The following is a 15848-nucleotide window of genomic DNA, read 5'->3' as shown; positions in this document are numbered from 1 at the left end:
GCACCTGCGCAGCACTGCTGTCTCCTTGGTGTACTATTCTTCACTAGTTGTAGTTGTGTGGGCTGCCAAAATCTGCACCTTGCCTCTCTGTGGTCATGTCACTGAAGATTGGCCAATCACAATGCCCAAATCTCTTATACTGATCGGTCTAGAGGTTATGTTATTCAAACCTGACCAATAAGAATTACAACTAGGATGTTTACCTTTTGAATCTTGTAGTAAAGGAATTTGGGGTTTTCAGTTTGGAGTAGGAAAGAAGTAGACTAGAAGCAATCAGTAGCCAACTAAATAAATCCAGTAAAGTGTAAGTAAGAGAAATTGAAGTCTGAGAGGAAGCAGATCTTTATTGCTTCATTTCTAAGTACTCATAGAACTCAGAGTTCCTTTTTCTCCTGAGCATCCTTTAAAGATACTTCTTTTCCTTTTATATATATTTTTTGTTTAAGTTGTAAAAGTCCTGCTTCATGAAATAAATAAGAATTCTTTTCTTTTTTTTTCTTTTTTTTGAGATGAAATTTCGCTCTTGTTACCCAGGCTGGAGTGTAATGGCGTGATCTCGGCTCACTGCAACGCCTCCTGGGTTCAGGCAATTCTCCTGCCTTAGCCTCCCAAGTAGCTGGGATTACAGGCACGTGCCACCATGCCCAGCTAATTTTTTGTATTTTTAGTAGAGACGGGATTTTACCATGTTGACCAGGATGGTCTCGATCTATTGACCTTGTGATCCACCCGCCTCGGTCTCCCAGAGTGCTGGGATTACAGGCTTGAGCCACTGCTCCCGGCCTAAATAAGAACTCTTAATCAATATGCTATCTGTTTGCATGTTTATGTCCTACTTCTAATGTACTAGACATCTTCTCTTAAATATTTTGAGCTTTCTATGTATACGTACACACACACACACACACACACACACACACACACACATATATCTTTATTTAGACAAAGTTTGGGCCAGCTAAACCCTTCACTAATATGAAAAAGTTAAATTTAACTTTGCTGAATAATTATAAGCCTTGAATTAGCAACATTGAAATTATTAGAACTGTGCTATATTAATGCTGATCTATGTAAATTGGGTCCTGGAAACAACTTGCTTATTATGTATTTTTTCTCTATAATTTTTAAATCAAATTCATTGGACAATCATCCCCTTGAAATCAGATTCTGCAACCACCTGGCTTTCCTCCAGAAGTTTTCCATTGTTTCACGAGCCATCCTTGTTTCCAATTCATTTTTCTTTATCCACTGTGTAAATTAGGTGGACCTGAATACTCAGAAAAGTTTGAAAGCATTTGGTTGTTATTAGAGTAAGGATAGCTAACTCACACATGTGAAACATTAAAGAAACCTTACAAATGTTTGAGTAATTTTTTTTCTGTTGTTGTTTGGGGCTGTGGGGCATTTAACCACATCCTGCCATGCACACAACAGTTGAGCTTCTCTCTTTATTACCAGGTAGAGTTTCTGACTAATAAAACAAACAAGGACAATATTTAAATTTTCTTTTCGAAGCATTTTTATTGTTTTTATTTAAATGTAACATACTATACACTGTGCAGCCTTTTGGGAGGTAGGAGGAGGGAGTGATTCTATATCTTTATGAGGAGTATTCTCAGAACCAAAACTCAAATGGACACATATTTGTGGCTAATATACCTTAACTGTGTGGGCTAGGGGCCATACTCCTGCAGCGGCAGAGCTCTCAAAATCTCCCATTTTTTTTTAAACCTACAACATTCAGGGCTGAAACTTGTAGTTGCAATAGGAACCAGAATTCTATTTCAATATCAAGCAAATATGACACTTTTAAATGCCAAATAATGTCATTACTCCTTACCAATCTTTCTTTCTTATCTCTTTCTCCTTTCCTTTCCTTCCTCCTTCCTTCTTTCCTTCCTTCCTTCCTTCCTTCCTTCCTTCCTTCCTTCCTTCCTTCCTTCCTTCCGTCTTTTCTCTCTTTCTTATCTTTCCTGTCTTTTCTCTCTTTCCTGTCTTTCTGGCTCGTTTTCACCCAGGCTGGAGTGCACTGGCAAGATTAAAGCTCACTGCAGCCTCGAGCTCCTGGGCTCAAGAGATCCTTCTGCTTCAGCCTCCTGAGTAGTTGGGACCACAGGTACATGCCACCACACATGACTACATTTGTTTTGTTTTATTTTAACAGAAGGATGTCTCACTAGGTTTCTCAGGCCAGTCTAGAACTCCTGGTCAAACCATCTTCCCACCTCAGCCTCCCAAACAGCTGGGATTACAGGTGTGAGCCACCGTTCCAGGCCAGTTTCTTGTCTTTCTCTAAGTGGGGGTGGGGGGGTTGGTGTGGGAGAGACAGGGAAATGTTATCTATTTTTGGCATCTGCAACCTTTAATACATTTTGCAAGAGCCGTTTCAGTGTCTTGAGTACTATAATGATGACTGTTTACACATAGTCTCTTTGGTAATCTAAATGGCTATGTAAAATAAGAATTCAGTCTGTGCCCTATTTGCTGTCACTGTGGTTGTCCAAAGTGTATTTATCTCACCAAACATTTAATTTTGGTTGTGGGTGGTCTATGTTCATGTGTCAGGTGCAATTATTGTTTTAAAACAAAGGAATAAAAGATACCTAGTTTTGATAGGAATGCATTACATTATAGCTCACAGACTCAACTACCAATTAAATATTAACATCCAGATTCCAACCACAAAATTAAACATTTTTAGAATCTCATTTGTCAAAAAGCAAGTTGGAAGCAAAGTATGATGAAATGCAATTTAAGCTATAAGCCAAAACACAGTGCCTCAAATATGTTTCTTCTGAAATACAATTTTTTTTGAAGAATAGGAGAAATAACGAACTTTTATGGGTTTACTTTATGCAAAAAATTTCTTAATAAAGCAATTTTTAAAATAACAGATTACCTGGAATGACTGGTTAAGCATTGACACAAATAAGTTTGTAAGAAAATCACAGAACATCAGCCTTTCCAGAGGTTAAACTTTAGTAAAAAGACACATTTAGTGCGTCTTTTTTTGGTACCAAAATACTGTGTCCTAACAATAAAAATAAACACTTTTCAAAACAAGAAAAATGAAGATAAAACTGCAGCATCAATATACTCTTATAGTTATTGCTTAAAAGTATTTAGAACAAATAATATTTTTCTACATTTTTAAAATCACTACAGACACTGCAAATAAGGCTTATGTGTTTATTTAGTGGAATACAATGTGATGATGATTGGTAAACTCTTATGTACTGTTTTCTATACCTGCTCTAACAAAATGAATTTTGATATGATTACATTATAGAACCTTGTAAAGCTCTTTAAATTCATAGAAAACAAGTTTTATTTGGTTTTGTAAAGACTAGATCATACAGCTTGAACAGGTTTTTGTATATGGTTACACATATACCAGTATATATTTAATTTGCTCAGTTTAAGCCCCTGGGAGATTTGCACTTCATACCAAATTCTTTGATAGTTTCTTTGGGAAAGATGCATCATGTGGGACTTACAGAGATTTTTTACAAATGGAACAGCCTCTTCACCACCATGACATACAGCAAAAAATCATGAGTAAATAATGAGGTTAGGCTGCTTAAATGTATTTAGTAAATTTTCCTTTTTTTCGTATATTCTTGGAGACAAATTGATGTATTGAAAGGGAAGAATTTGGCCTTCTGGTCTATTTCTTGAGACAGGAAGCCTCCAGAGTAATATATCCTTTCAAATGATAGCAGACATCTGTCACTCAAACCATGGCACAGCATTGCCATATTTATTGTTGATGGTTATTACTGCAAAAGTGCAAATTAAGTCAACTGATAGCACGCAGGCACTCATACTGCTTCCCTAATCTCAACTCCTATTTTTGAAGTGTTGGCCAAGTTTTAAAAACACTTTGTCATGAACATGCATATGGTGTGCTGAAGAAAAGGAAAAGATAAATCAGAAGGCAGCTGTTGAGGATACTCTTTAAAACCCCAAAAGATATTTAACATCCTATTAAATAAATAACTTAGAAATAGAAAGGGATGAAGGCAGAATGCACAAGCATACCATACTATTTGTATTGTTAGAACAGTTTCACACTAACATGTTTATATTTTTAAATTCTATTTAATTCTTCCATGAGACCACATCCAAAACTCCTTTGGTTGTGCATGTGACTTGAGCCAAGTGCTTTCCAGTAAATGCTTGCATGTATTACTGCTCATTGATTCATTAAGCTTGAATGATCAATGAAGTCTTTGATATGAGTTCTTATTCCATAAATAACTTTCCCGAAGATCATTCATTCAACAGATTGTTCTATGTCCTTTAAGTTCTATCTCAGAGGTTTAAAAACAAAAACTTAACTACAACAACAACAACAACAACAACAAAAACCCGGCCACAGTGTTTTTCACTTGGGAATAACTTCTATCCCATTCGACCTGCCTATATCTTGATTATAAGACATGACACAGAACTAATTAAAAGAACATCATATGTCAGCAGTGAGTACAAAAATCTTCAAAGGCTGGCTTTCTTTTAAGCAAGCAGACATCTGCAATGTGTCTTTGCTTTTCGAGCTACTGTCTTCATGAAGAATATCCACTATTCCCAGCAAAAGAGCCATTGGTTCTACTGCATCCACAAACATTGCCTTCTTCTATGAGTGTACCACCATTGGAAGAAAGTGAGCAGAGGTGTTTTTCCTTCGTGTTTTCTGTCCTCTCCTTGGAGCTCCTTTTCCATTCAATGCTACATACATTTGCCTCCCATTATGCTGCCAGTTAAAGGATGCATAGGTATTGTATCCATTTTCCTCTATCCTCTCCTTCAGCTTACAGTCATTGTTAAATTCTTTCTGCAAAGAAAAAACACTCTTTTATTCCTATGGTGATTGTATTTGATTTCATTTGATACAAACCATCTGAAGAACTCCAGTCCAAGGGTTCTGTTTGTAGTTGCCATTTGTACCTAAGTTGTGCACTTAATACATAATGTCAACAGTAGAAGAGTAAATGTCAGAACCACAAAACACATTCTGTTTGAAAGCACATGAAACATTTTAATTGATCATCAGAGCCACTTTTTGAAAGCCATTTTAAAAGCTGATGTGCTTTGAATATGACATGGTTTAAGAGCCTAGAATGATTGTTAAGAAGTAGACATTCCACTAACAATATTTGTGATGAGTCAGTAATAAAGAATAGTGTTATAGTGCTTCTTTTATAGTAATAACCAGTGGCCCCATGTGAAGAAAATAGAACTAAAGGAAAAATGTAGGCTTATCACATTTGCAAACTTTACCTACAAATCTACAATAAATACACACACAGATTCATAAGAAAGCAGACCTTATAGTAAAACCACAATAGTTCTACATAACCAAAATAGAGGGGATATCTTTCTTTCTTCCAAATATCAAATTTCTTAATTTCAGTAAATTATTTGTAATGTTCTATAGCTTGGAATTTTGACAGATTTTGCTCTGAACTCCAGGAATGATTGAAAACTACGACATGGAATTCCTCGTTTTGTGAACTACTATGTTAAAAAATTATGAGCGTGGTGAATACATAGCAATGCCTATATTGTATAAGCCTAAGGACTTTGATCCTGGGAAGTTTCATTCTATAGCCATAGAGCTTTGGTTTTGTTCAGGTGGCCAGTTGGATTTAAGGAGATATTCCAGGATAAGGCTTCACTAACACTTACTCCACAAATCCAGGATGTTACTCTAGTGTTAATAACAAAGAGGAGGTACCTCAATGATCTCAAGACTCTGGCTTTAGAAGTAACCCTCTTTTCTTATTCTCAAAGTAATTAAGAAGCTAAGGAATTGGAGTACTTGACCTCTGGTTCTACCTTCTTCATCCAAAGCAAGGGCTCTGTGGAGATAGTTCAGTTGAGGCCTCCACTTGGCAGTTTTTCTCACCTTGAGACTTTTTGAAATTTCTACAAGATTCCAAATTCCTGAAAATGCATATGTTTATATACCCAGGTGTCTGTAGGATTGATCATAATTTTGAACATTATCAGAACCATAAGCAGATATATTTTATGTTAATGTTACCAGCTTAAGTTACCTATCCTGCAATGTATTAGTCTTAAATGCTTCTCTTCTGTAAAGTAATATTTAAATATAACATCCAAATGATGATTTAACTGGCTCAAAATAAGAAGGAAAGGTAAATTATTTAAGGTAAACATTTTGATAAAACAAAAATAATTCTGCATTTGAAAGGAATATAAATCCTTAGTATGGATTTACTTTTATTCTGTTTACTTATCTCAGTTTGTCTAAAACTATAGTTTTCAAAGCAGAGATTATTTTTAAAATATGCATAATTATATTCATTTCAATAAATGGGGTAGAGTTTAGAGGCTAATGAAGGACTGAGATTATTTGAAGTGATTTCATATTTGAGATGAAACTATGTATAGAAAAGTGGGAGTAGAGGCTTAATTAATTTTTGTCCCCAAAATTATAGAGTAATATTTCTTAAAGTAAAGTGCACACATATCGGCCTTTTTATTTCAGGTATTTTTAGCATCTGGGACACGGTTCAAAGGTACCAAAATCTCTAGAGGAGGGGCCTAGAAATATGGTATTTATAGGATCTAAGCAAATCATAAACAGTAATGTATAAAAAGAAAATTCAAGCCTAGAGCAAGGTCTCCAAAGCAGGGTTTGGGGAGTTTTTTAAAAGAAGTTTGGATTTTTTCCAGCTACCTGAAAAATTTCTTTGGTCCTTAAATCATGCTCTATGAAGGTGTATTCCATTTAATTCAGTTTTATAATTCATTTACAGAATCCTATCAGTCAGGAGAAAACTCAGAATACCATAGATACATTGCTCAGAGAATGAATAATGAAAATATAAGAAAGGTATACAGTCTCCAAAAAGGAATAGAGGAAAATAATTCAAAATAATAGATATAAAAGTGGTTTAATCAGTCAATCTGCATGTTTGCCCAAATCAGTTTTTAGGAGGGCTTATGGAATAGATGGATACTATATGAAAAAAAATGAATGTAGGAATGTAAGAGTTGTCACCTAATATGCAGAATTATATTAGATATGTACTCATAAATTTTGATGTTAGTCCTATTGCGCTCTGAGCAGAACATTGAACTTTAGTAAATTTTTTGTTTAATTTGAACAAGTCATAATTTTTCATTATTCCTAGTAGAAATGTAAAGTCACACAAAAAAAGAAAGTTGTGGTTAGAGAATGAGTTTCTTTCTGAGACAGGCCAGAAGTAGAAGCATGTTCTGTAATTGCCTGAGCTACTAGGAGTGGTTAGGTTTATGCAGTGTATAACTGTGCATAAATGCACTTATAACATGATTGTAAATGCTGAACAAATAGTGGGAGACAAGACTGACCTCACCCTCTCCAAGGTCACAATCTATTGGGAAAAGACAGTGAACAACAAACACATTAATGAGAGAAATCTTACATAAGTGCCACTGCAGATATTTAAACTAGGGTGATGTGATAGAAAGCAACTGGACTCTACTTTAGATAAAGAATTTGAATGAAATAATTCACAGAGCTTAAAGCTCAAGGTGAAGCATAAGCACAGTCCATGAGCTATGTTGGGGCAGAAGAAAAAAGAGAAATGTAAGGAAAAGTATTAAATATTTTTATGTCAGAGTTTATTTGAAAGTTATCTATTTCTCTTTGATGTCATGTTTTTAAATAAGTAAATTTTATCAATTAAAATTATTTAAAATCTTTTATATCAATTAACATTTTCTTTTTACATTTTCTTTCTTCATCTAAATTAGTGTTAGCTGGCTTTAGGATGTTGGAGCTAGACTAAGTATGTGTGTTGATAGTTCTTCAAACAATATGTACCTGGTTCTCTTCTGCAGTAATTCTGATATAATAGATCAAGGAAGAACATGGCCATGTTTAATGAAAACATTAAACATGCCTCAAAAGTGATTATGATGTGAACCCCTAAATGGAACCACTCTTTATAATTGTCTGTTATTATAATTGTCTGGGCTCATTAGGGGAGCAATGGTAATGGAAAAATTTTAGCAAAATTTCTCTGACCCCCATGCAAAAAAGTATTTATGCTAGTCCCAGGGACCAACTCAAAGCATGCCTGACTCCCCAGTTAAAAATGGACCTGATATTAGTAAAATGCAAGGCTACTCTATGTCCAGACCAGTGGTTCTCAAAGTGTGGTTACTACACCAGCAGCATCAGGAACACCTAGGACCATGTCAGAAACTGAAATTCTTGAACCGCACCACAGACTTACTGAATCAGAAAATATGGCTGTGGGTCCCATTATTATGTCTTTTAATAAGCCCTTCTGCTGATTCTGATGCATAATCAAGTTTGAGAGCTGCTGGCTCTAAATGGTCACTACCAGCAGCCTTATGCTAATTAACATAGTATGTTTATTTACAAATTTAAAGTGAAATTGCATTTTGATTACGTAAAAGTGTAAAAATGACAGGATCTGTTTAGAAAAGATATAAAATTATTTAAGAGATTTGTGTCACTGGTTTATTTCTGGCCATATATATTATTGCATGTCCTCCAAAAAATGCAATTGAAATTTTTCCAAGTTTATAGCTGCCTTCAATATACTCCCCTGGAGTAGAATCCAGAGGGAAAAAATGAAATTCAGTTAGCATTCCATTGATCTACCTCTGGGAGGGACACAATGAAAAATATCCACGCACAAACTAATATACTCCTGTCATCATTCAAATGACAGCTAAGAGATTGAAACTTTGTTCCCAGCTTTATCATAAGGCTACTTTACTATACCTGATCTTTTCTTGCATGTAAGAAATATAGCATGTAATCATGCTATAATTATTTCATATTTGTTAACATTTTCCCCTAAATATAAATTATTTGAAGTCAGGGCCCATTTCTGTATTTCTTTCTTGTACATCTTTGATATACAAAGATGTCAAACAGTATCTAGCATATAGTAGATTTTAATATGATTGACTGTTGTGTTTTTTTCTAAGGACTTGAACAAGATAAATTGTCTCACTGCTTGTAATTTGTTATTACAATTGCAATTATAAAACAACTATTTGTTATTTTAAGTAAGATCTTAAATTTCTAAAAATTGGTTTAAATGAGTTTGATCCAAGATTGAAGTGGTATTCCAAATACTTAACATTTGGTATGGAATACAGGTGTGGATGTGTCCAAAGCACTGCAGGGATACCTGCTCCATACCCTATTGCAAGGAATATTTCCATATATATATATATATATATACACACACACACATACACATACATACACACACATACATATGTGTGTGTGTGTGTGTGTGTGTGATTTTTGAGGCATAATTTGAATTAATGGTTATTGTCTAGGTAAATAAAATTCTAGAGTTGATTGAACAACATGCAAAATAGTGTTTCTGATATGTTTCCCCATTTCAGATTTTAACAAAATGCAAAACATCTGAGCCCTTGTTTTATCTTCGGCCATAACACACACATAATACATGGGTTTCTACTCAATTCAAGATCTTTGTTTTTATTATTTTTTTTCTCGAAGTTGTCTGCAATTCCCATGCCAATCTGACCAGATGCTTCCGTGAGAGCCTGAGTTGGTTAGCAGTTTAGAACATTCACATACAAATGCCAGCAGCAGCCTGTGTGGTGGACTAATGGGTGAACAACAGAGGAGATTACAGAATTGGAAAAGATGCTTTGCCAGCCCTTGAAACGATGGTGACGGAACCACTGTGGCTCTATTTACTAGCAATAGAAGGATAACAAAGCTATTCAATGTCTGGAGGAAACATTCCAAAAACCGTGGTAATGATGTTCTGCAGTGGATTTGAAAACAAAAGCAGAATACTTACTGAGCCATAGAGTTTCCCCTTCTTGTTCATGGCTAAGTAATAGTTGCTGTTAATGGCTTTCACAGCAACAACTCCGATTTCTACTGATGTTATCTCCAGTATGCCTAAAACATACAATTTTAAAAGGGTAAATATAGAGAATCCTAAATACATTTGGGAAAAAAAAAGTAAAATCAAAAGAAACTATCGAGGTTTTGTTTTGTTTTTGTTTTTGTTTTTGGTGGTTCTAAAATCAAAAGGCTTAAAACATTGGTAAATAAACAAGCGAACCTTTTTTCAATGTGTTTTAAAACCCAGCAAAAGTATTCCCAGCAAATATATGGAGAAAAGTAATACGGCTTTAAAAGAATTCCCCTTCATTTTACTCTGAGCATACATAGAAAAATATTGTTTTAATTAAAATGCTTCCTTTGCTAACTCTGCATTTTCAACCCTATAAATATTGAAACAACTCTACTCATCTTAGCCTAGATTTCAAAATAACTTATCAGAGCCCATATCTGTGGTATTAAATTAAATCTATAGCACATGTCAATAATATGCCCGATTACCTCAATCTGTAAAAACAGTGGTAAACTATTTCTTCTTTGTAGTACATAGATAAACTCAATCTCTTGGCTGCATTTAACTGATAAATTCATTGTTGGCAAATGTGTTGACATTCTGAGATACAGAGAGACTAATCCCAATATCTACACTGTCTCTGAAATAGCGGAATCACTGCTCTTTCATGTTAGAGGAAAATCCACCAACATGGATTTTTAAAGTTTTTTTTCCCTAGGAAAAATGAAATTCAGGGAAGTAGTAAGAGATAGACAAGAGTTCCTTTTCCCCTTATACACAAGTTTTGATTGCTGCATCTAAAGATAATTTTCTTGGAAAAGTTTGTAGATCACTATAGGGAAGGCAGTTTATACTCTGCTCAAAGTGCTTACTCATTTTAGTTTAAGAAGACCTAAGGAACTAAAACTACTTATTTCATAACTCTCAGCAAAGTTTGTTCAGGGTAGAGAAGTAGCATTGTGATTAGCATGTGGCCTCTGGAGCCAAAATGTCCAGGTTTAACTACTGGCTCTACATTTATTAGTGAATTACCACAGGAGAAGTTACTGAACTCTCCCGTGACTCAATTTTATCTGTAAAATGGGCAACATAATAGTACCTCCCTCATAATTTTGTTGTGAATATTAAATGATATAGTACCTTTAAAATTATTAGAATTTGCCTGGAGCTTAGTATCTTCTTAATTATCATTAGAGGGGAGTTTTCTCCAACAGTTCTAGATTTTGGAAATTCTTCAGTGGGCTATGTAAATCCTGAACAATACATACAAATTCACATTGGCTTAGTACATAAAATATGAAAGTTGAGCATGTTATCATTTGTCATGTATCATGAGAAACACCATCCTAAATGTAGTCTACAGATTATATGTTTACACTCTGCCCGTAGACATAGAGTGGCTTAGCTTATTCTCAAGAGATGCATACCTTTGCTCCTATTCCTTCACAGGTTAGCCTTGCAAAGGCTAATAGAAATGCTTGAGTTTCCCTATTGCAAAGTTGACATGACCAGAGACTGCCAAGACTAAATGTCAGAAAGCCTTCTGTCTGTGTATCTGTAGGAAGTCTTTGGCCTAACACAGCACTCCTTTTCATCAAAAGAGATATATCTCACTCCATTTGCAAGCCAAAACCAAGGAAAGATTGTGAAGGATGAAGGAGATGTATTTGTTTTTTAACATCCATTTTCCTTATGCTGGTAGTTGCCCTAAGGTGTGTGTACACACACTGACACACACACACACACACACACTTGCATATTCTGAGAAGTATTTTCTTAATTCACACAATAGCACTCTAAGGAGGCATTGTTAGTCTCGATTACAAATTAAAAAAAATGGAAGATACTTAAGTTATTTAACTCATATACACACCACAGGTGGTAAGTTGATAAAGGTCAGTGATAATGGACGTAAACACTTAAGCCTCTGACTTTTAGATGCTATTGCTCTCATCTCTGACTGCTTTGCCTCTCCATCACATCTTCCCCCTCTCTCCCATTCCTACAAGGGAATCCTGTTGCAAACCATCTGACAAAATGACTCATCAAGATAATTTTCTTTAATGATTTAATGTGTTGTTCCTCCCAAGGATGATGGCATGCTGCAGAGGATAATGTCTGAATTTTAGAGAACAAAATCTAATATACTTTATTTATGTCACAAAAAGAAGATACAAAGCAGAGCAGGAGTTAGAATTCGGGGGCAAAAGATTAGACAGCTGCTTACTTTGGCCAAAAGACAAGTAAGTACTGTTAGTAAACTGCAAAGTATTTCCTAATGTATACTTTTAAAACTGAAAATTAATAGAGCAAAGAGGAATGAAGGATGATTTTAGGTAAAAAATAAAACAATATTTTTGAAGGTGCATGTAACATCGTGTGATTAAACTATAGTAACTGACTGAGCTATAGTAATAGTATAGTATCTATTCGTGAATTTTTGATCAATTATTTCTAGGAATGCACTGCATGTGGTATTATAGATTACATTTAGCTTAGGTACCCCTTGGTTTCTTTCTGCTTTATCTGAAATGGGAACTCAATATTCAAAGACTAAATCAACCATTTTTTCCCACTCTGCAACTAGTTTAGGCAAGTTTAAAAAGTTTTCGTTATTATTTTTACATTATTTAGTTATTGTTGCTTTAAAATAGAAAGAGGGAAAACATAGGTGATTTAAGGTCCTTTCGAATTTTGAAAATAAATTTTTGGATGCAGCGTATGGTCAAGTAAGTTATAATTTGATCATCTTATGGGTGATGGACAATGACTACACCTATTATAAACATCTGTGAATGTGAAAGGAAAGTTCTGCGGGACTGAAGCCTAGAGGGCTTTTTTACATTTCATAAGGAATCACTCCAGTTTTTCTGTTCCTTGGTGAGGATGATCAAGTTTGCTTATCAAATTATTTTTGGGAAGAAGTTCCAGAATTTTGTTTGGGTATTATTGAATCAGTAGCTTATAGTTCTATACGTGTATATTTTGAAGGAAAATTAAATGCCAATTCAAAGATCCTCCTGGCAGCTGCTTCAAGATCAAGCTGCACATCTCTTTCCAAGCCACTGGCTGCCAGAAACTCATTGAAGTGGATGATGAACACAAACTTCGTACTTTTTATGAGAAGTGTATGACCACAGAGGTTGCTGCTGATGCTCTGGGTGAAGAATGGAAGGGTTATGTGGTCCAAATTAGTGGTGGGAATGACAAACAAGGTTTCCCCATGAAGCTTGACCTGTGGTTGTGTCTGCCTGCTACTGAGTAAACGACATTCCTGTTACAGATCAAGGAGAACTGGAGAAAGAAAGAGAAAATCAGTTCATGGTTGCATTGTGGATGCCAATCTGAGCATTCTCAACTTGGTTATTCTAAAAAAGGAGAGAATGATATTCTAGGACTGACCGATACCATGGTGCCTTATCGCCTAGGGTGAAAAAGAGCTAGCAGAATCTGCAGACTTTTTAAAGAAGATGATGTCTGCCAGTATGTTGTAAGAAAGCCCCTAAACAAAGAAGGTAAGAAACCTAGAACCAAAGCACCCAAGATTCAGCATCTTGTTACTCTACATGCCTTGCAGCACAAATGAGGATGTATTGCTCTGAAGAAGCAGCATACTAAGAAACAAAAAAAGTGACAATGAAAATATATTAAGTGTGGTATGAGATAAAATATGTTATACATGACTTTAAATAGGGAAGTAATCCTGAAGAAGACAGATGGTGTTTGAGGTGACCTTTCAAGAGTAGGGTTTTAATAAGGGGGATTTAGAAAGTTGAGAGGGAACAGTCCAGGGAGAGAAAGTGCATACATGAAGACAGGCATGGAGAGAGAAAGAGTTCAAGTGCTTGAGCCACATTTCTCCCCACCTCCCCCAATGGCATTTTGCACTTTGAGGTGGCTGCTAGCTAAAACTTAGGGTTCTGCTTCGTTGAGTGGTAGTGGCGCCTTTCTGGGTATGGAATGTACTTTCCAGAAACAATTATTGTGAAGCGTGGAAAGTCTCATTAATTCAGGATCAGTCACATCTACTGTTTTTCTCTAAACATTTTAACTCAGAATTGATTATAATGCTATATAGTTTTATAGTTTTAGTCAATGTGCTGAGACATATCATCGTTAGCACAATGTTAGACACAAATACTAACCTCTCTAAATGAAATCTCTCTTTCTCTCAATAATTCTTGTTAAGATCCTAAGCTGATCTATTACATCCTAGGATAGAAGGACCTAGGGAGCTTGTTGGGGTTGTTATATTTTCACTAATACCTCTGGGATTATATGGCCATATCATGGGAACTGTAATCTCATGGACCAATACTGGAACTGGGCCACACAGCAGGAGGCAAGCCATATATAGGTGAGCGAGAGTGAGGTTTCATCTGTATTTAGCCACTCTCCATCACTAGCATTACTGCCTGAGCACTGCCTCTTATGAGATCAGCAATAGCATTAGATTCTCATAGGAGTGTAAATCCTACTGTGAACCATGCAAGCAAGGGATCTGCGTTGCAGGCTCCTTATGAGAATCTAATACCTGATGATATGAGGTGGAACAGTTTCATCCACAAATAATCCCTCCCGTCCCCATTCGTGGAAAAGATTGTCTTCTACAAAACCAGTTTCTGCTACCAAAAAGGTTGGGAATCACTGGCCAATAGCTCACAGGGTTGCAAAGAGTCTCAGAGAGTGAGTGCTAAATATATTTACTGTCTGCTCAATCAGAATAGTGGCAAATTAACCAATCTTCTATACCAATGAAGGTTCTCAAATATGAGAACCTTCATTAGAATCATTTGAAAGACTTTAGCTTAAAGAGTGGGATTTTTGACTTAGTAATTCTAGATTGGAGTTAGAAAAAATTCAAATTTCTAGCATATTTCCAAACAAGGCTGATTCTGCTTGTCCAAGGACCACACACTGTCTATATGCTATGATTCAGAGATGGAGCGGATCTTTGATGCAAAATGTATTGACAGAACATGTGCGTAGAAGCAGAACCACAAACAGGAATAGACACAAGTAATAGCAGCAGCTTGTCAACAAGAAAAATTTTAAACAATGTGGAAAATGAGTAACCTTATTTTTGAACATGTATGGGATTCTTAACATCTACATAACTATGATACTGTGAATTTGGAATCTGTGTAAAGATACGCTGTCCTGTTGATAATCAGGTTTTAGACTTAACAAAAGATGATCAGAATCTTTATTTTCTTCTCCTTTTTAAAGTGTGGAAATGTTGGTGGAAACTTAAGTGCCTTCAACTAATAAGAATTTTATAGGTTTGTTTCAAAGGGCTAATTGTGTTAACATCAAGAAGTAAAGGACTGTATGGCCTCCTTAAAGATCTGCACATGGCCAGGAAATTGTCTCAAAGCAATAGGGCTTCACTTTATCCCTCACCCTACACACAGAGTTAAAGATGTATATTAATACTTGCTCTAGAATGATCTCATTGCCAATAAAAGGAGGGTATCAGACTGGGCTAATCAGTAATCTAGGTCTAGTCCACCTTGTACTATTATAACCTCTGGCTGCCTTTTCAATATAATATATTTGAGTTCGTTTCTCTGTCACAATTCTGTCAATACACTTGACATGCATTTTAGAATTACAAATAGAAATGAGATCTGAATTAGCAGAAAATCCTTACCATCTCTAGGTAAGATATTATATCTTCCCAGCATGCTAAACACCAAAATGACCTTTTACCTTCTCTCCCAGTAATTCAAGTAATAGGATAAATACAGTGTTTAGCTTAGCCTTATTGATGAGCACATTGGCAAATACTAAAACACTTGTCAATTTAAGGCTATATGTAATTAAACTGTATTGTCATTTAAAACATTGTCATTGACCTAACATTAAAAGTATCAGATAGTTTCAATGAAATGTAGGGACAATATTCTGAAGTGGTAAATTAATTGTTAAAGTGAGTGAAAAATCAAT

At 35.3% G+C, this 15848-nt stretch overlaps 1 protein-coding gene across 1 annotated transcript in view; it reads right to left on the bottom strand.

Annotated features, from left to right (window-relative positions):
- Positions 1-1936: 1936 nt before the first annotated feature.
- Positions 1937-15848, bottom strand: part of FGF10 (fibroblast growth factor 10) — an 82558-nt gene continuing 68646 nt past the window's right edge. The window contains exons 2-3 of the mRNA XM_002744997.6: positions 9837-9940; positions 1937-4834 (exon numbers count right to left, since the gene is read on the bottom strand). Of these exons, the coding sequence (XP_002745043.1) occupies positions 4637-4834; positions 9837-9940 (302 nt within the window). The 3' untranslated portion in view covers positions 1937-4636. The remainder of the gene's footprint in view (positions 4835-9836; positions 9941-15848) is intronic.

This window comes from Callithrix jacchus, chromosome 2 (genome assembly GCF_049354715.1).
Source record: "Callithrix jacchus isolate 240 chromosome 2, calJac240_pri, whole genome shotgun sequence".
Lineage (NCBI taxonomy): Eukaryota > Metazoa > Chordata > Mammalia > Primates > Cebidae > Callithrix > Callithrix jacchus.
The sequence above is the reverse complement of the archived record's forward strand: the minus strand, read 5'-3'. Positions and strand labels throughout refer to the sequence as shown.